At 31.8% G+C, this 21,604-nt stretch overlaps 1 protein-coding gene across 5 annotated transcripts in view; it reads left to right on the top strand.

Annotated features, from left to right (window-relative positions):
- Window positions 1-21,604, top strand: part of PDS5B (PDS5 cohesin associated factor B) — a 190,799-nt gene that overhangs the window by 65,521 nt on the left and 103,674 nt on the right. For all 5 annotated transcript variants that reach the window (XM_032403217.1, XM_032403215.1, XM_032403214.1 and 2 more), the window contains exons 2-8: window positions 4,120-4,246; window positions 7,200-7,403; window positions 10,254-10,340; window positions 10,445-10,542; window positions 11,177-11,303; window positions 16,913-16,993; window positions 21,092-21,232. In XM_032403217.1, coding sequence (XP_032259108.1) covers window positions 4,139-4,246; window positions 7,200-7,403; window positions 10,254-10,340; window positions 10,445-10,542; window positions 11,177-11,303; window positions 16,913-16,993; window positions 21,092-21,232 — 846 coding nt within the window. In that variant the 5' untranslated portion in view covers window positions 4,120-4,138. The remainder of the gene's footprint in view (window positions 1-4,119; window positions 4,247-7,199; window positions 7,404-10,253; window positions 10,341-10,444; window positions 10,543-11,176; window positions 11,304-16,912; window positions 16,994-21,091; window positions 21,233-21,604) is intronic.

The raw sequence follows: 21,604 nt of genomic DNA, 5'->3' as shown, positions 1-21,604 counted from the left end.
TTCCATATTTTGGCTATTTTGAGTAATGCTGCAGTGAAAAAGGGTGCAGATACCTCTTAGAGTTATTGATTTCCAATTTTTTTGGGTCTATACCCAGGATCAGGATTACTGGATCATATGGTAGTTCTATATTTAATTTTTTTGAGGAACCTTCATACTGCTTTCCATAGTGGCTGCATCATTTTATAATCGCACCAAGAGTGTACAAGAATTCTTTGTTCTTCACATCTTTGTCAACACTTGTTAGCTTTTGTTTTTTTGATAATGGCCTTTCTTACAGGAGTGAAGTGATATCTTATTCTTGATTTGCATTTCTCAGTGGTGAAAATAGGAAGTTTCCTTCTAAGATCAAGAACAAGACAAGGATACCCACTCTTGCCACTTCTATTCAACATGGTACTGAAGTCCTACCCAGAGCATTTATGGAATAAAGTAAAGGCAAGAAATAAAAGGAATCCAAATTGGAAAGGAAGAAGTAAAATTTCCTGTTCACAGATGACATGATCTCATATGTAGAAAGCCCTTAAAGACCCTACAAAAAAATTTGTAGAACTAATAAATTCTGTTAAGTTGCAGGATACAAAATCAACATGCAAAAATCAGTTACTGTTTTTATATACTACCAGTGAACTATCTGGAAAGGAGATTAACAAAAGAATTTCTTCACAATAGTATCAAAAAAAAAAGTTACTTCACAATAAACTTTACTGAGGAAGTAAAAGACTTGTATACTGAAAACTGCAATATGTTGGTGAAAGAAATAAGACAAATAAATGGAAAGATATCCCAGTGTTCATGGATTGGAAGACTTAATATTATTAAAATATTAGGCAATATTTGGAACTTTTTGTTTTGTTCTCTCTGATCTTTTCTTACTGATATGCCCTGCTGCTGTTTTCATATATTAAATTTCATGTATAAAACATGAAGGGTCTGTTTCTAGGCTAATATTTCCCATTAATCCTTTCTTTTCTTTTCTTTTTTTTTCCTGCACCAGTAAGTACTACATCATCTAAATTACTTTAGCTTTATAATGGGTTTTAATATTTGAGAACAAATCCATTTATAGTGGTTTTCTTCAAGTATCTTGCTACTTTGGCCTTTTGCATTTATTTACATATAAATTTTTTAAAAATTTGCCATGTTTCAAAATCAAAACCTGGGCTTGATTGGGATTGTATTGACTACATAATCACTGGGAAGATTTGCTATCTTTATAGTATTTGAAACTTCCAATCCAGTCTATGATATCTCCTTATTTATTTAGGTTTTCTTTGATTTCTATCAGTAAAGCTTTATGATTTTCTCTGTAAAAGTACATCTTTTGTTAGATTAATTTATGCTCTTCTATGTAAATTGTATTTTTAAACTTCCTATTTGCTATCCATAGGAATACAGTTGATTGGTTTGCTTTTAAACCTTTTTATTTTGAAAGAATTATAGGTTTAAAGTTGCTAAAATAGTACATAGAATTCGGTAACCCTTCACTCATCTTCTGCCAGTGGTGACATATTTTGTAACTGAAGTACAATATCAAGTAAGGAAGTTGACATTGGTATAATGTTAATTAGATTACTGATTTTATTCAGTTTTCTCAAGTTTTTGCACAATATTTTTCTCTCTCTCTCTGTCTCTGTGTAGTTCTGTATAGTTTGATCTTGTGTATAGATTCATGTCATTACCATCACAGTCAAGATACAGAATTATAAAGGAATTCCGTAATGCTACCTCTTAGTCTCATCTGTGTACCCTAGCAACCACTAATCTGTTCTCCATGTTTATAGTTTTGTCATTTTAAGAATGTTAAATTAATGAAACCATATAGCATGTAGCCTTTTGAGATTGGCTCTTTCAATAAGCATAATGGCAGTAAATTATTGAATGTATCAGCAAGTCAGTTCTTTTTATTGCTGAGTAGTATTTCATTGTGTGGATCTATCAGAGTTTGTTTAACCATTCATTCATTGAAGGGCTTTGGATTGCTTCTGGTTGTGGGGTATATGAATAAAGCTCTTACAAATATTCTTGTACAGATTTGCATGAACACAGGCTTTCATTTCTTGGGAAGAATTCCCAAGAGTGCAGTGGCTGATTTGTATGGTAAGTGCATGTTCAGTTTTATGAGGAACTGCCAGATTATTTTCAACTATGGTTGTACTAGTCTGCATTTCCACCAGCAGTGTCTAGATTCAGTTTCTTCACATCCTTGTCTATATTTGATGTTATTGCTATTTTCTATTTTAGCCATTCTAATAGTATATGAGATCTCATTGTGGTTTTAATTTGTGTTTTCCTAATGATTAATGGTGTTGAACATTTTTTCATAAGCTTATTTGCCATTTGAATTTCCTCTTCAAATGTCTGTTCATGTCTTTTGCCCATTTTGTAATTGGATTGTTTAGTGTCTGCATGGTATATTTTCTCATCCTTTTACTTTCAGCATCTCATATCCATATATTTTCTTTATGTTTTTTGTAAGCCGTTTATAGTGAAATTTTAAAATCTAGGTTTTTTAACCTGATCATGTATATCATGTATGTATAGTGTAAAGTGCATAGTATGTGCTAAACAATGTTGGAAGTGCTATATATATTTACTTATAGCTTCCAACTTTTGTTTGGCTAATTTGTCTGTATTTTCATCCTATTCTTGAAAATTATATTCCTTGGATGTAAACTTTAGCTTTGCAATTATATTCTTTCCCCACATTGAGGATGACATTTTGCTGTCTTCTGGCTTATATTGTGCTGACTTACTAGTTTATAAATACTGTTCCTTTCAAAGTAATATGACTGCTTTAATGTTTTGTTTGTCTTCTACAGTTCTTCTTATTGAGTTTAATTCTGTTTGACTTCTTGAATTTTATGCTGTTCTACTCAGATAGGGGCCTGTGCCTTCATTTGTCTTTTGGTACTCCCATGAATCATAAGTTAAACTTCTTTGTCCTTTCTTCTTCTTTATATCCTTTTGATTTCTCTTCCAGTTCACTAGTTCTAATAGCTTTTTCTAATCTGCTAATAAACTTGTCCACTGAGTTTTTAATTTCAGTTTTTCCATTTTTGTTTTAGAAGTTTGACTTTTTGTTCTACTTTGCTCTCTATAATTATTGCTTGAGTTATTTTAGACTTTTATTTCTTTAAAACAATAAAATAGTAATTTCGTAATCTGTTTGAGAATTGTAATATGTGAAGTCTTTGTGTGTTCTGTCTTGGTGCCTGGTATTTCTGCAGATTTTTGCATACAGTGTCATGTGTCCTTAGGTGCTTGATTATTTTTGACTTGATAATGCTCATTGTCCTAGAAACCTCATGGTGGGGATTCTTTGAGGTGTAGAATTTTACTTGTATTTGGTGCTTTGTGGTACTACCAGTCAGGGGTCACTGCATTTATGTGTTGAGGTTCTCTGGACAATTTAGGTAATGTGAACCATAGCCAATGTGCAGGCCCATGGCAAAAACTAATTAGCTGAATCTGTTATTATGTTGCTCTGCTTAGTACCAAGGCAACTTTCTCTGCTGTTTCCTGTGGCTGTTGATGGGGGCATGGGTGCACGTTGATTTCTGGCTTATCTTTGCGGGTGTTATCTTTTTGGAGACAGAGTAGTATTGTGCACTGATGTCAGGAAGGTCTCTTATTTGATGTTCTCCCTTGCCAGGTTAAGAGTTACCTCTGTCCCCCTTGCCTCATAAGACCGCCAGAACTGAATTCTAGATTTGTCAGGGTTGGCAAATGTCCTCAGGGTATAAATGGATATAATGCTCAGTGCTCTGTTTACCTCTCTGGATTCCTGTATTCTCTTTTATTTGGGACAAGTAATTTGTGGTGCTTTAAAAAATAAGCTTATTTTGGATTTTTTTTCTATTATTTACAGTTTTTTTAGTTGGAGGGTTAGTGCAAATAACCCAACTTACCATTAGTAGAAATGGAAGTGAAAATACAATTGAAAAAAATTGGGGAAATGCTTAATAAAATGTTTTTCATTAATTAGATAAGTGAATAACTATAAATTAGGAAGTAGTTATAAATTATTTGGTTGGGGGGACAGTTACTTTTCATGTTTATTATTAATTTTGTTTATGCCTATTTTTTTGTTTGCTTCTAACAGTTTTCTTGTTTTAGGGGTAAAAATATTTCCATCATGGCTCACTCAAAGACAAGAACCAATGATGGAAAAATTACTTATCCTCCTGGCGTCAAGGAAATCTCAGACAAAATATCTAAAGAGGAGATGGTGAGACGGTTAAAGGTGAGTAGAATTGTGTTATGTTTTGGGACATCTGTTTAGGGTGGGGGGTTACCTGTGGAAATCACATAGGGCTATATTTTGTTAAGGCACCTTAAAAAAGCAAATGAAAGCTAAAAATGGCAGGGAAAGGATCGAGGAGAGCGGAAGTACGTACAAAACTGGAGGGTTTCCTTAGCTACTGTTAATGGGAGAACAACTGGAAAGGTGAAGCTTAGATTTTCTAGGGCCTCCTATACTTGGGTATAAAGAATAAATCTGTAGTACTCTTATATTCATTGTTGTCTGTATAAAGTTCTCCTTTGTTCTATATCTCATTGATTTTACAAAAACAATCATTTTAATATAAGAAAGGAAGTTTTAAGTCTTTGTACTGAGCACTCAGGCTGTATTTTACTTGCAAGTTATTTTGGAGTAGGTTAAAGAGCTTTACTTTCAGCTTTTCTCTCTGCTTCTGATATGCAGCAATGAATCAAGATTAATGGTGACCTTCCATAGATGAGGTGGTCTCTGTATGGCTAGAGTCTCTTTATATGTGTTTGAACAATATTTTACCTTTTCTTCAGGGCAGTGATAGTCCCTGTGATTGTAAAATGGTTAAAGGAGCAGAGTGGCCAAGCAGAATGCTAAGCTGATTTATCAGTTAGTTGAGATGTTCTTTATTTTTGAGCATTTTTCCCCTTCTAAATTGTATCTACCTAGACATTTATGTTGCTTGATACATTATTATTTGTCTCTATTTCAAGACTGGAAAACCTGCATTAATTAATCATTGAAGACCCCGGAGCCTTAAAGCAAAGTACTGTTTTATAGCTGTTGCTGCATGGTTTATTTTTATTAGAAGAAAAGGACTCTAATACTCATAAATTTCATATAAAGTCTTAGTTTTGTGCATATAGTATTAGAATGTCAGATATCAGATTTTTTTTATTCAAAGGAAAAGACATCTTTGAGCAGATTAAAATTACTGATATGTGCTAGTTAGGAAGTTGTATATATTTTGTTAAAAATAGTGAAGCTACAAATCCTTTGTATGTGACACTTTTCATTTTCTCTGTATCAAATTCTCTTGACCTTGTTGAATTTTTAGAGAAGTGAATACTTTATTTCCTCAGATTAGTTTATATTTTAGCAGTGATAGGTAAACATCTCTGTTGTTTGCTACGAAACTGTTAAACGCAAAAGCTATACTTACAAGTTGATTAGCATTTCCTATCTTTTAGAGATGTTATTTCCTCAGACATCTTCTTTAATAGATGACTTATACATGAGCAGTTGAGCTTAATAACACCATTTGAGTTGTAGACAGTTTTGAGGAATTCTTATTATCTAGCCCTTGCGTAAAGTTTGTTGTTAGTTTTGGTGGAATGATTTCCACAGTGTTCACATTTAGTGTTTGTAATATGTTTTCATTATTTTTTAGACATTTATGCCCAGCAGTAATCTAGTTAATATAGTTTTTTTCATTTATTTTCCTAATTTACACTTACCCACTATTTTTAGCAACCTTCTTAGAGAAATATAAAAAGGATTTAATGTGGGCTGACAGTAATTTTTGATATGTACAATTACAGGAGTAAGTTTTATAAATTAAAAGTTTGTTAATATATAAGGTGTCATTATTTATTATATAATTTCTAGAGTTTCCTATAATATTCTATTCAAAATATACTGAACCTCTCTTTTGTGAACAGAGTCTAGAAAAAGAAATGGTTTCCTGCATGTAGGTCTTTTTTTTTTTTCTCCTTTGCCTCTTTTCATGATATGCCTAAGCCATCAAACATATATCTTAAGAGAATAAAATTTAAAAGTTAGGAGAGTAGTCCTGGACCTTGTACCCTTAAACTAACTATAGTGCCAGACTGGAAGGATTAGTTTACAGTTGGTTCTGGCATCTGGTATAGTAGAACTGAGGGTCTGCCCTGTGAGGAACACTGTTCCCCAGCAAGGCATTGGAAAACTTACTACTCAGAAATCTAACTCTGTAGCAGAGTAGAAATCCTTGTATTTTTCAAGGACCAAGTCATAGATACTGATAGTTGGTGGCCAGTCCTATTTGTTGATTAGTATTTGCAGCACCACCTAGTGGATGCCAGATGGTCACCTTTCCATTAGAGTTTTATTTAAATGTGTGTTCCTGTCAAGTTAGGCAATTAAAAGTCTCATTTGAGGTAAGAATAGTATGACTCAGGGTTCATTGTGACAACTAATACTGAAATTAGAAAAAGCTCTTTATAGAATTCAACTAGTACCATTCCTCACCATTTTTATTTCTGTCCTACTACTTTTATGTAAATGTTTTTGCAAAAGGAACCATTTCCTATAGGTTCTTTCTGCTTACTCCATACGTGCCATTGAGTCCTACTAATAAACTGTCCATGTCATGTTCTCTTTTACTGTGGCACAAGAAATATTTTGTTGGATGCTATGGTAGTCACTTTGTGGTAGCTTTTTAACGTTTAGGAATACATCTTCATCATCCTTAAATCTGTTTATTCTTTTTTAGCTGAATGTATAAATCCATGTATCTGGAGTGGTTTATGGGTCACGTGGAAAAATAAATTGTTTCCTTCTTTTCCTAGGTTTTTTCTTTAGAAGTATATATAATAAAAGGAGTAGGTATATTATAAAAAGGGGTTGCTCTTTTTAAGAAGGACATAATCCTTGTAGTCCATTTGTAAAAGTGAGACCAGAAACTCCATGCAAGGCTAGTTTTAAACTTTTTATCTGGTTAGCAGGTATGATGGGTGCATGAAAAGTATTTTAGTCTTTTAAAGAAAAATTAGTTTTTTTGTAGTTTTAGAAGGATCTTGTTCTCTCAGATACTTTCAAGGGAAAAATGAAAGTACTGTATATTATTTATTTGGAAGTTAATCTTTGCAATTAATATGGTTGTTATTTCAAATGACTTTTTGCATGAAGGATTTCATTATTTCATTATTTTGTTTTTGAATAGATGGTTGTGAAAACTTTCATGGATATGGACCAGGACTCTGAAGAAGAAAAGGAGCTTTATTTAAACCTAGCTTTACATCTTGCTTCAGATTTTTTCCTCAAGCATCCTGACAAAGATGTTCGCTTACTGGTAGCCTGCTGCCTTGCTGATATTTTCAGGATTTATGCTCCTGAAGCTCCTTACACATCCCCTGATAAACTAAAGGCAAGTACTGATTTAAAGAACTTCCAAGAAATACTTTCATTTGTCTTTCTAACTAAAATGGGACTTAAAGTATTTAGATAATTTCTTGGTATTCTTTGACACTGACTGCAGCAATCTTTTGTTAAACAACTTTTTTTTTTTTTTTTTTAAAGAACTCCCCCACTCCTCATTTAGTACTTACTTTTGTAAAACAATTTTTGATCTTTAGGATAAGAAGTAGATTAGTGCAGTGTATTCTATACTTTTTATATTATATTATCATTAGTTCTATTTCAGAAACACTTGGTGGGAGGGATACTTCCTTTTCCCTTTTGAACATCTATACTGAAGACCATATTCATTATTTAAAACATAGTATGCAGTATAAGCCTGAATTTATACTATATGAATCCTAATGTATATGTGTGATGTGAATTGTTTGGAAGAAAATACAGTGAACAAAATTTTAATGAAAAGGTAGAAAAGACACCTAGTACTTGGTTAAAGTAGTTGTAAGTAAAGCCATATGAATGGAAAATCTTTAAAAGATGAAAAAAGGGGAATAGCATGATTAATTCAGCTGCTGGACCAAAGTGTGAAATTACTAGAGCTGTACAAAAAATATTGAATAAAATAGGTTAGAAAACTAGAAAAACCAGTAGTAATAAAAGATAATTGTGGGGGGCCCAGGGTGGCTCAAGTCAGCTAAGCGTCTGCCTTCAGCTCAGGTCATGATCCCTGGGTCCTGGGATCTAGCCCAGTGTCCAGCTCCTTGCTCAGCGGGGAATCAGCTTCTCCCTCTCCCTCTCTCTCTGCCCCTCCCCCTTGCTTGTGCTCTCTCTCTCTCACTTTCTCTCAAATAAAATCTTTAAAAAAAGAGAGATAATTGTGGAAATTGTGGGTTAGAGAATGAGTCTATAGGAAGATTATTAATACCAGTGTGGAGAAAATGATGGCAATTCAGGTTTATTTCATTTAACAAGTATTGATGTTAATTATGTGTTAGGAACTGGGTTTACAGTGGTGAAAAAGAGTCCTGATATGATTCCTGATAATTGGGAGTGAGGAACCTGCTCATTTGATCAAGTCTGCCAAAATTCTAGCATGGAATGCCCAAACTGGTTTGGGCATGATTGTTTACTATTTTAATTGGTAAAGAATCTCAGGATAGTGACAGTATTTGTCACTTGAAGGTAGAATTGAAATGTAGAATTTAAGAATGGTCAGAGGTTTAAGTAGATAACATGAGCTGAGTTGTGGAGTTGTGTACCCAGGTATATATTTTGCTTTCTAATTATAAACCTCTAATTTGGAAATGACCTGTGGGGCTCTTCCTTACTAATGTCTTGTTGTCTTTCTTATGAAGAGGAAGGTCTAATTATTTAAGAGTGCTGCTACAGGTTTCTTCTGCCTCTCGTGTGTTTCTCAGTTTGCATAATCATTGACTTATCTCAGGACTTCGGGGTAATAAAAAGTCCTCCTAAAAGAATACCTACACATCTGTTCTATTTATAACAGGACAGTTTATAAGAAGAATATTGAGCTGTGATTAAATTAGAGTCTTTTGGGATTATTCCATAGCTGAAAAGTTTACAGTATCTTACTTTTTCTGGTCAGAATTTTTGGTCTTCTTTAAATGCGTCTTTTCTTTTTCACTATTGATTAGCATAAAATTTGTATTTTTCTTTGTCTGCAGTGGCAGTAATAGAAAACTGTGACACTTTGCTCATATTTCCACTGTAAATTTATCGTTATCAGAAAACTCTTTTTATACACTTGGCTTCATGGGTAGGTCAGTGATTGTTGGAAAGGTTATAAATGAGTGACTGTTGTCTGTCTCTAGGTAGTCATTGTGGCACTTGGTTTTCTTTTAGTCACACTAGGAGAATTTATTCACAAAAGATGTATTTTGTACAGTACTACTGTCAAAGTGACCATTTTTGAAGGATATAATTTCCATAGTATTTTTTTGAAAAGCTACTCATTAACTGCATATTTTTCTCTTTTAAAAATATTCTTGTTTATCATTTTACTTATAAGGAAAACATTTTTTCTCTTTTCTTTTTATTTATTTAATATTATTTATATTTATTGATTAGCATGATTCCTTTGCAGAATTAGCTTTTATAATTACCCTTTTCCAAAATTTTAAGAACATCCTCTCCATAAAAATTGCCTTAAGGGCCATTGAACCTATCTCTATCCAGGTACAAAAAGAAGATGTAGTAAAAAATCAAAAGCCAACAGATGGAAATAGGTTGAGAAATGGTGGGAAAAAACAAGTAACTTTAATGATAAGGTAGGAAGCTTGATAGTTAACTTCTACAGGTCTTTTTAAAATTTCTAAGTTTCTGTGATCTATTGTCTTTTCACTTGGTGATTTATTTTGGAATTCTAAGTTTCCTATACTGTGTTTTTGCTGTATAATTACCTATATAGTGCTATTCCAGCAAACCTAATTAGCTCTCAGTTACATTATTAGTATAACCTTTGTTATTAGTATGTAATACTAATACTAGTAACATCATAGATAAAACCTTTGTTATACTGATAATGGGATAAATTTTGGTTTACTAGTTTCCAGTTCTAGTTTTTTAACTTGCTTTAAGATGAAGTGTTTCATTCTCTAAGATCATGGTAAACTATTTACTATTTTCCTGTGAAGGGTAATAAGATATTTAGTGTTTTCATATGAGAAGGTTTTATATGATAAGGTTCTTTTAAGAAGTTCCAGCCAAATACAGTTTTCCCCCTGGTTTTTAAATTTATCATGGTGGATACACATGAGTGCTGAATTAGCTTTAGGAAGTTAGTGAATATTTTCATTTAGCATTCATAATCTAAATAATACTTTGTCTCTCTTTTTTGAAGGATATATTTATGTTTATAACAAGGCAGTTGAAGGGGCTAGAAGATACAAAAAGCCCACAATTCAATAGGTATTTTTACTTACTTGAGGTAAGCAGTGTATCTTATGATGACATTTTAAATTGGTTTTTGTGCTTGTATGTTTTTACTAATTAAAGTATTTACCTTTCTTTTTTTTTGCTTCTTATTTTTAGAACATTGCTTGGGTCAAGTCATATAACATATGCTTTGAGTTGGAAGATAGCAATGAAATTTTTACCCAATTATACAGAACATTATTTTCAGTTATAAAGTAAGTTTATTTTATTAGGCATGTAACTTTTTTTTAATATAAAGAATTTAGAACTTATAGTTGAATATGTATAAACTATGTTTGTTATGATGAATATTTGGAAGGCTAAGAGTTGTAACTTAAGAACTCATTAACATTATTTTTTAGAGATGTTTTAAAAATGAATAGAACTAAATCAGTTTTGTATTGTAAGGTATATACAAGAGTGGCATAAGGCAATCTATAGCCAATATAAAAATATTTTTTGGATTATACTTTTATCTTTTATTTAAATATTACTCTCTGATTCATGTAAATAGTTGAGTTTTTTGGTGTATTCTTTAATATCTATTAGAATTAACTTCAAAGCAATTTGATTTTCTGAACTTAAGGTAAAACTAAAGATGACATTTGATTTAATTACTTCTGATTGTGAGACTGGTTAAAATTAGGGAAAAGTAATCCAGGAAATGCAGTTTAAAAATATATTTTTGATACCACCGTAAGATTTGGGAGAGAGGGAAACTTTAAATGAATATATGGAATTTGATTTAATTAATATTTTAATATCATGTTTTATAAAGTAGTGTTTGTCAACACCACGTTATGAGTAAATCCTGTACACTTTAAATAAAATATCTATTTTGAATTTCAGCAATGGTCACAATCAGAAAGTTCACATGCACATGGTAGACCTCATGAGTTCTATTATTTGTGAAGGCGATACAGTATCTCAGGAGCTTTTGGATACAGTTTTGGTAAATCTGGTACCTGCCCATAAGGTAAGTAGCAATATATACTGAAATATGTCTAAAGCCCGTTAATATTAAGGTCAAGAGTTTGTGCTTATGTTCTGAATATAATTTTTCCTGCTTCAGCCTTAGTTTTGGAGGATCTGTTTTAATTGATTAATATTAATATTAGTCATGTTTAATGTTTAATGAAACATGTTTAATGAAATATTAGTCATGTTTAATGTTTAATGAAACAATGTTTAATTATAGTTACTAATTAAATTAAATAGATGTAGTTTATATGATAAAATATCTGTAATAACTCAGTTTTGTATAGGATATGTTTCAGGAGTGATAGCTACTTAGATGCTATCACATAACTTTATATATCAGGAGATGCTAAAACCAGTTAGAGCCTTAAGTGAAAGACAGCAGTGGTGTAGGTGGAGAGGAGGGGTGAAATTAAAAGGGAAGTCTTTACTAATTTGTAGACAAAGGATATGTTGATGACAGTGTTTCTTCCCTGGGTGATGTTAATCAAGATGTATGTTTGTGTGTCATGTTCCTTGAAAATGATTAACTCTCCAGTAAACAGTTGGAAATAATGGTTCTTCTGTGAAAGAGAGAAAAGAGAGAGGTTAAAGAGAGGGACCAGACACCAGTATAAAGATCTGTGCAAACTGAAGACCTTTTTGGCAAGGTATAATCTAAGTTTTATAGGTATATGACATTCACACAAATAGTGCTTCAATGGAAATGACCTCATAATTTAATATTTCCAGACTCTTAAAATAGTCCATCAATGCTGAAAATCAGATACTGCAAATAGACTTAAAAATTCAGATAATACATTAGATAAAAATAATAAATACTCTTAAAAGAATTTAAGATAACATGTGCTTAAAGGGATCAAAGACATAAAAATAAGAGTTAAAAACATGATAGCTAGATATATGAAAGGAGAAGTTTAGGAAAAAGGTAAAAATGAGAAATGGTCATTGAAATTAAGATCCCTATAGGATTATAAAAGATATTTAGAGAACTGGGACACAGATCAGAGGAAATTACACAGATAAAGTGAGATAAAGTAAACATAAAAGATACTGAGACATGAAATATAGAATGAAAAGGACCAGTATATTTAGTAGTTATTTCAGAACACAAAGTAGAAAGTGGAGAAGAAATGTTTAAATAGGAATTTGCTTAATATATTCCAGAACTGTTGAAAAGCATGGATTTATGGTTTAAGTAGCAAAAGTGTCGTGAGAGGAATAAATAAAAATAAATCCCAGTCCAGGAACATCCTGGAGAGGTTGTAGAACACCAAACCAGAGACAATCTGTAAAGCACCCAGAGGGAAAAGGCATAGCTCTCACCAAAGAATAATGATTAAAATGATTGCTCACTTCTCAGTGGCAAGGATAGATGCCAGAAGATAATGGAACTATATTTCCAAAATGCTAAGAAAAAATAATTGTGCATTTATGTGTATATGTGTGTGGTTGCCTATCCAGTTTGAGTGAAATTAAGACATTATTCACTTGTCAAGATTCTTCATGAAAGAACTACTATGTGAGTACTGTAGAATGATGGAAATTGAATTAATAGAAGCAAGGAAGAAGAAATAATGGTGAACAAAAAAAATAAGAACTGATCTATAAAAAAAATAGTAGCAGTAATAATTATAATGATTAATTAAAGAGATTAACAAAATGGTCCTGAACTACTGGATGCAAAAAATGTATAAGATTGACTGGCTTAATGGAGTTAATGAGTGATCTAATCTTGGTGGTGATCAGGAGTATAGAGCTATTGATTAACTTCTAACTTGAAATGAAGTATTCATATTAAAATTTTCAGGATTATAGTAAAAGGAATTACAATAAATATAAATGGTCTAAATTTACTACTTAAAACAGATTGTCAGATTTGATTGAAAATAATCCAGCTGTTCAATAAGAGATAAGAACAAAATACTGTTACAAAAAGGTTGAGAGCTTTTAAAAAGATGGAAAAAAGCCTTGCCAGGAATGTACTAAACGAAAGAAAACTGAAGCAGCTTGTACTGATATTAGATGTAATCGTCTTTACTGGGTAAAGAAGGAATTTGTAGAAGGATAAATGGTTTAGTTCTCAGGAAGGTATTCAAACTTGCATGTACATAGGCTGGAAATATATAAAGTATAAATTGAAAGAATTATAAGGAGAAAAAAACACTCACAACTTGGTGGGCCATTTTAAATCACTTCTCCCAGTGATTATAAATTAAGTAGATCAGTAGTTTATAAAAAGCATATTGAGGATTTGAAACAAAAACAAGTTTATAGCAACCATAATTTATCAAAAGAATAAGTCATAATGGTGATTATAAAATATTTAGAAATGAGAATTAAAATGATACATATTAAAACTTGTGGGATACAACTTAAAATGTTTTTTAAATCTAATTTTATTAGCTAAATGTCCAAGAAGTTATAAAAATATCAGAATATACAGAGTATGTAAGGAAGAAAAGAAGGAAATACAGAAATCAATGAAATAGAAAATATAGTGACGGGTACTTGGGTGGCTCAGTTGGTTAAGCATGTGCCTTCAGCTCAGGTCATGATCTTGGAGTCCTGGGATTGAGTCCCGCATTGGGCTCCCTGCTCAGCAGGGAGTCTGCTTCTTTGTCCCTCCCCTGGCTCATGCTCTCTCTCTCTGTCTCTCTCTCACTTTCTCTCAAAAAAATAAAATTTAAAAAAAAAAATATAGTGACATTTCACAAAACCTCAAAGCTGGCCATTTGAAAAATGTATTAAATAAGCAAATCCTTGGCAAGTTGAATCAGGAAAAAGGAGATCTCAGTATCAATATACAGTTTTAGAATGAAATGGGAACAGCAGCCATTAAAAAAATAAAAAGAAAATCCCATGAAGAATATTTTATGGTAACATATTTGGAATTAGGTAAAAGAAATTCCTAGAAAATATAACTTGCCAAATTTGTCTTGAGAGAAAAATCTCGAATAACCTTTAACCAGCAAAAGAAATCTAATTGGTTTTAAAAACCATATTCATAAAATGAACAAAATCCCTTCCTCCCAAACAACAATAGCAACCTAAATGGAAGCAACAGCAGCAGAACACAAACCTACCACAAAAGAACTTAAACTGAGTCAGGAGATTACCTACTAATCATTTGAGTAGCATTACAATCTTTATATCAATCAAACTTTTCCAAATTATAGAAAAGGAAGAAATGCTCCACAGTTCACCTTATAAGTGGAATATAATCTTCATAGGGAAACTAGACAAAACTAAGCAAGTAAGAAGAATCATAGGCTAATTTAATCTAAAGTTATAATCACATAAATTCAACATGAAATAATAACATTTGGAATGGTATAAACTAATATTGATAATGAGCAAATTGGCTTTATTTTAGGAATATAAGGATGGGTTAACATTAGAAAATGTTTACCATAGACGGAGATATTTATGTAATTTAACAGATCAAAGAAAAAATATCAATAGATGTAGAAAAAAACCATGTGATAAAATTCAGTATAATTTATGATAAAACCTCTTAGCAGATTTGAAATAGAAAGCAACTTCCATAAAATGATAAGGATATGTATGATACTGTACTTAATGGTGAAATGCTGAAGCTTTTTTTTTTTTTTTTTTTAAGTTTAGTAACACTTCTACTCAGGGAAAAGGCAACATTGCCATTCTAATTAGCATTAAAGGTCTTAAGTTAGTGGAATAAAATGAGATAAAAGATAAAAGGATCAGAAGGAAGAAATAAACTGAAATTATTTGCAGTTAATATGACTGCAGAAAACACAAAACCATATACAGATAAGTTACTAGAACAAATAAGCAAATTTTGCAAGGTTGCTAGATATAAGTTCAATATATGAAAAGCTGTTCGTATAATTTAATAAATTTGTAGCTTTAACAAAGACTTGAGCTGCTTAGAAATTTCACAAAAATGTGCAACTTTATGTTAAATCATTATACTTGACAAAAAGAGTATAAAGACTTAAATATGCTGTGTGATTTGTTATATTTATGGGATGGGAAACTCAGTATCATAATGATGCCAGATTTCTGCATAGGAATAGATAATCCAATCAAAAGAGAAAGTCTGAACATGTGTGGGTGATTTGACAAACTTGATTTTAAAATTCACATTGAAGAGCAAATGGCCAATAATAGCTAACCATTTTTGGAGAGGAATAGAAAGTGGGGACTGTTTCCATATATCCCTTTGACTATAATCAGGCAGTAATAGACAAAGGGACATATGGAAGTAATGGAGAATTTACAAGTGGCTCCATAGTTATATAGAAACTTGAGAGTGTGGATATTATAGGTCACTGCAGGGAATAACAGACTATTTAATGACTTGTTTTAGGACAATCAAATATCCATATGGGAAATAATGTTATTTTACACCATACATAAAAATAAATTACAGGTAGAATAAAGTTCTAAATCTGAAAAACAAATCTTTAAATTTTTATTTGAAAATATAAAGCAACATCTAAATCTCATTGTGGAGGAGAATTTCTTAAGAAAGATACAGCGAGCACAAGCCAAATAGGAAAATATTGATATATTTGATTACATTAAGTCTAGAAACTTCTCTATCTCTAAAATACCATAAACTTGTGAAAAGACAAATACAGACTAAGATATGTTATACATAAAATTGACAAAGTTTTAGTGTGTAGAATTTATAGAATAAATAAATAAGGACAAAAAAGCCCATATGAAAAATGGTAGAGGTGGAATTTACAGAAAATTATTTCTTATATGCCCAAAGAAGCATGTATAAGACATACAATTTAATGTCTGTGAGTAGGAGAATGAGAAAATAAGCTGTAGTATATTATATGGTAAAATACTAAACAGCAATTACAAATGAAATAATTCAATAGAAGCATCAATGCAGGTAAATCTAAAAATATGCTAAATGTGAGTTTCAGGATATCTGCAGTGTACCTGTTTTCTGTAATGTTTTTAAATTGGAATAGCAATTCTCTTTTAGATCTTTGGTCTTGATTGTTTTTGTCATCATCAGAATCTCTTAGAAACATTTTCTTAAGATTTTTTTTCTTGTATCTTTTTTCTTTTCATATTTTACTGTTTGTTGTTTCTTATTGTATCATTGGCCTTATCTATGCTCTGAGATGTGCTTGAGTAAATCTGTCCCATAGCTGCCCCAAACTCTTGTTTTTCCCCACCTGTGGGCCCTCCATTCTTGTTCACATTAGAACGCAGTCCATTCTCTTAGGATGTTTTGGTTCTTCTGGACCTGGGGTAAAACAGCGTGTATTTGTACTAAGCTGAACTGATTTGACTTCGGGACTAGGTTTAGAATGACTGTCTCCTCTTCTATCTAATAAACATTTATTGGTCTTTTCTGTGGTTTACCTTATGCTGTGAATGAGATAGGAAGAAAATGTAATTATCCTTTCTTGGAAGGGATCTTATGATGTAGGTAAACCAGTTAGTCTTAAAAGAAGAAAAGTGGCTTTGCCTTCTCTTTTGTTCTAATTGAGTTTAGTTTTCTCATTCATTTACTCAGGAGTAGCTTTTGGAATACAGGTAATATTTTGTTTTTCATAGTTAGAGATACGTAATATAGATATTGTTTATGTTTTTCAGAATTTAAACAAGCAAGCATATGATTTGGCAAAGGCTTTACTGAAGAGGACAGCTCAAGCTATTGAACCATATATTACCAATGTAAGTCTTTTTCGTAATTAGTTGTCAGAAGGATTAGCCAACATTTTAAAGACAGCTAGAAGCAAAATTTTGGCAGGTAGTACATACTTTTAAATTTTGTATTGTTTTAATCATTAAATAATATATTTTCTTTCTCCTTATTTAAAATTATTCTTACTTATTATTATATGGAAGGTTAGCTCTCATCTCGTTTGTTCATTCATTTGCTTCTTTCAGATTGCCTAAGAACTAAAATAGGTCTTATTTTGGTTAGCAAGATACACTGCTTGTTTCTAGTGTTACAAATAAGCTAAATGTAATTAGATAAAACATATGGAACTTCTCATTATTCAGGGAAGTTACAGCTTTTTGGAGATTAAATTGATTTATACAAGAAGTAGATATGAATTAATATCAAGACTCTAAAGTTGAAGGCAAGAATGAATGGTAGCAATTTGGTGACAGTTGTCTATCTTGCTGTCCCTGGGGTAGATTTCATGTACATCAACCTTTTCTGAAAAAGGGGAAGAATTGCGATGATGTGAGCCCTTTCAATATCATTCCAAATCTACTTATTTACAATTGACCATCTTTTAGCTATTTTCAGAAGAAATGTATTTTAGCTGATAGGTACACTGATAAAAGCTTATTTTAAGTTTTATTTTCTCTCCACCCATAGTTCTGTTGAGTTGCACAACTCTAGAGGGCACCATTCACATGGAATGTATTCACATGAATGGTGCCTCCTGGAACAAATCTAGAACACAGTGTTAATATTGGCCTCTGGAATTATGTAGCAGTTCTCACTACTTACTTTACACTTTCACCCACCTTCAAATACGTAAAGGATGTTAATCTGTCTCTTGAAAAAAAGTGAGAAACAAAGTCATGTATAATCATGTATTTAATTTTCCTGAAGTTTATTGACAGAGCATGTTTCCTGTAGTATATAAAAAATAAAGTCAATATATAAAATACATCATGAAAAGATGTGCTTTGAAAAAGTAACAAACTTTATAGAACAGTACCTTGGTAAATCCCAGTTTTTGTTTCTGGCTTATGACCTTAAATAATTCTAAACACATGACGATTTGGAAAAATGTATTTGATTTGTAAGGAAATTGTTTTGGAGGGTGAACTTTCAGAAGCTGGACAAATTGTGTAATCTATTTTAATGGCTCCAAATTGTCAGGGAATTCTAAATAATGATTTCTGCAAGTTTTGTGAATCTTGGGTATTGGCCAGAATAAATTGGTTGGATTGAGTGGGTTGAGTTTTTTTCATTATTGACCTAATGGCTTTTGAAGTGTGTAGACCCCAGACATAAGCATTCTGTGTGTGATTAATTAGCCTTCCCTTTTCCTTTGCTTCAAGTGCATCTGAATGACTATCTCCATGGCCCATTAGATACACTAGGTGAGCTCCTCCTGGTGGTCACTTACTTAAATTGGTATTGCCAAGCCAGATGTTTTTTAGGGGAATACTTAAATTTTTTTGATGGTGTTTTTATTGGGGGAGGGGGGGACGACAAAAAAAACAAAAAACAAAACAAAACAAAAAAGAAATAACACTATACCATGTCAGTATGTTTTCTAGAATTGGGGAAAGAAATATTTGGATAATAAAAGAAAAAAAGGTCCAAGATGGAATAATGGTATTTGTTGGAGCTAGGTGATTAGCTGGATTTCATTATACTATTTTCTCATCATATGTTTATGTTTGAAAATACTTATAATTAGAGCTAAAAGAAAAAGGACCAGAGAAATATTTTTAGCCATCTCAGGTGTTTACATTTCCCTGTCACTAAAGCTTATGTTAATTGCCTGTTCTTAGTTCTTGCCTGCAGAAGTAGAACTGCCTCTCCATATTTTCTTGTGGTATCTTTATCGGAAGTTGAGGGGCGAGAGGCACAAGATTAGAATGGTCCGAGCACACTTCCAATTGTATATTCCCAGTACTTTGTCCATTGTTTGATCTCTTGTTTTCTTGTTCCTTGCTTTATTTGATGATTAGCTAAGAAGTCATTAAGAGTTGCTTTTTTTCCCTCTTTTGTTCCCTTATACATCTTTTTTTTTCTACCTCAAATTTTGATCTAGTGAACTTAATTGTCTTATAGTATAGAATGAATTACAATATTAAAATATTCTCAGCTTAAAAAAATATTCTCAGCTTTTTTGAATTTGTACATATAGTAGCCATTATTCATTTGTCTTTCTAGTAGAGAATTAGCAAGTAAAAGTACAGGTAGGATACTGAGGTAATAATAACCACATTTCTATCTCTTTTTTACTTATTTTTTTTCACTATCAGGGATATGATATAGACACATGCAAGTTTGTTCTTTATAGTGATTCTTACATATTTAGGACTTAAATCACTGTGGTGATTATTTTAGATTATTATTTTAGGTTATTATAGAGTATTAAAAATAAAATTTGTTCTCACTTGACAAGAAACTAAAAAGCATATGTATTTTTTGAAAAGATCAAATTATCAGAAACAAAAAGTATTTAGTGACATATCAAAAAATTTTCTGAATGAATCACTTCTTGGTAATTTTATTTTTCATCGGAACTTTTTTTTTTTTTTGAGAGAGAGTGTGCATGCGTGTGAGCAAGCAGGTGGGGAGGGGCAGAGAGAGAATCTTAAGCAGGCTCCACAATGTGGGGCTCGATCTCATGACCTGAGACAAAATCAGGAGTCGGGACACTGAACCGACTGAGCCACATAGGCGCCCCAGCAATAAAGTATTTTTTAATTACTGTATGTATATGTTTTTTTTAAAAGACATGATGCTATGGTACACTTAATAGACTACAGCATTTTTTTTTAAATTTTCAAATGTGGTTTCCCCAGACTGATAAAGAGGACAATTACATCATGTGACAAGGTGACGAGATTGGAAAGGATTATTGTGGTCTTGTTAAAGGAAAGGTTAGATTTACTATTTTTAAACAGGAAATTTATGAATGGAAACAGAGTCATTTTATTTTGAGTCTGAATGAGAATTTAGCCTTTGATGTCATTAAATTCTTTTCCTACAACATTGATAAACAAGGACAACAAACAGGTGAAGAAAGAATAGTAGAATAGAATTTGGTCTTTTCACCCCTTCATGGCTAGGTAGTTTGTACAGGTTCATAGACATAAGAAACTTCATTTAAGAATAATCTAAGAGTTAAAGCAAGCAGAAAAGACATAGAAATGTGAAATATTTGACTTTGTACTTTCCATATAGTAAGCCAGGTTGTATTAACTGTTAACTGAGAGGAGAGATCAGGGCTTATGTGGCGTAAAAAATTCTTAAACTACTTCTTCAAGGAGGCAGAAGATACTGTTGAGAATATGTGGCATATGCTCTGGGTTAACTTTTTATGAATTTGGAAGACTTTACATAGAAAGGAACTGGACCATTATGCCATGTATCTTTATCAGTTTTAGTAGTAATATGGTAGATGATCTGAATGTGGAAACTAGTTATAGCTGGTTTCTTATAGAAACAAAATTGTTCAAATTTGGATTTTCTGTGTGTGTGCGTGTGTGTATGCTTTTAATTGGATTTTAATTAGTGCTGTAAACTTTGTACATATGTACACACTGTTTATCAGAATATAAAAGAAGACAAGGATTAGAAAGAGGTTGTTTTGCATTATAAATGTAAAATTACATATTTTAAAAATGGAATCAGCCCCTTCTATGAAGGTGCAAGATTTTGTCTTTAATGCTCTTGTCTCCCATACAAGGTGAACAAGATGTGATCCCTTGACTTTAAGAAATTTATATAGTAGGGAAATTAAGACATGTACACAAATATAACCATATTACAGTATAAAATGTAGTAAGTACCATAATGGGAAAAATAGTGCATTTGATAGAGTGTTGATTGATAAGCTAATTGATAAGTTAGTACAAATTATCTTTTATTGTATATGAGGTGAATTTCATGCGCAAGGTAAACTAGCCTGTAGTTGTTTTCCACTTACTGTTAAAAATGTTTTGATAACCCTAGTTTGACTTTGTGTAGAATAATGATGAATTTAATTTAATGATAATTAAGATTTTAGAAAATTCATTTTATCTATGGCATTTCTATTAATGATAAATCTTCTTTCTCATAAGTTTTTTAATCAGGTTCTGATGCTTGGGAAAACATCTATCAGCGATTTGTCAGAGCATGTCTTTGACTTAATTTTGGAGCTCTATAATATTGATAGTCATTTGCTGCTCTCAGTTTTACCCCAACTTGAATTTAAACTAAAGGTAACTATTTTAAAAATATTATGATTCTGTCAACCAGATTAGCAAAGAGCATTATTTGTTGCTTTCTAATTCTTATGGTAGTTTTAGCTGAATGCTACAGATGAAGTGGTGTATTACTGTTATTTATTTACATGTTTGTACCTTACCTCTTTGTTTATCTGCAATGCCTGGCATGGTGCCTAGCAGATAGTAGCCACTTTTTAATGATGGTATTTTCCTTCAGATAATTTCCAGATAAATTCTAGATTGTGACTAACTTTTGAGGTCTAGCTTCTTTTCAAGGCACAGTTTATAGTGGTTCCCAAGACCCCTTCATTAGGCCATAAAAATGGTTTAGGGTCTGTTACCCACATGTGAAATATTTTCCCTATG

Source organism: Phoca vitulina, unplaced genomic scaffold (assembly GCF_004348235.1).
Source record: "Phoca vitulina isolate PV1807 unplaced genomic scaffold, GSC_HSeal_1.0 scaffold5, whole genome shotgun sequence".
Lineage (NCBI taxonomy): Eukaryota > Metazoa > Chordata > Mammalia > Carnivora > Phocidae > Phoca > Phoca vitulina.
The sequence above is the reverse complement of the archived record's forward strand: the minus strand, read 5'-3'. Positions and strand labels throughout refer to the sequence as shown.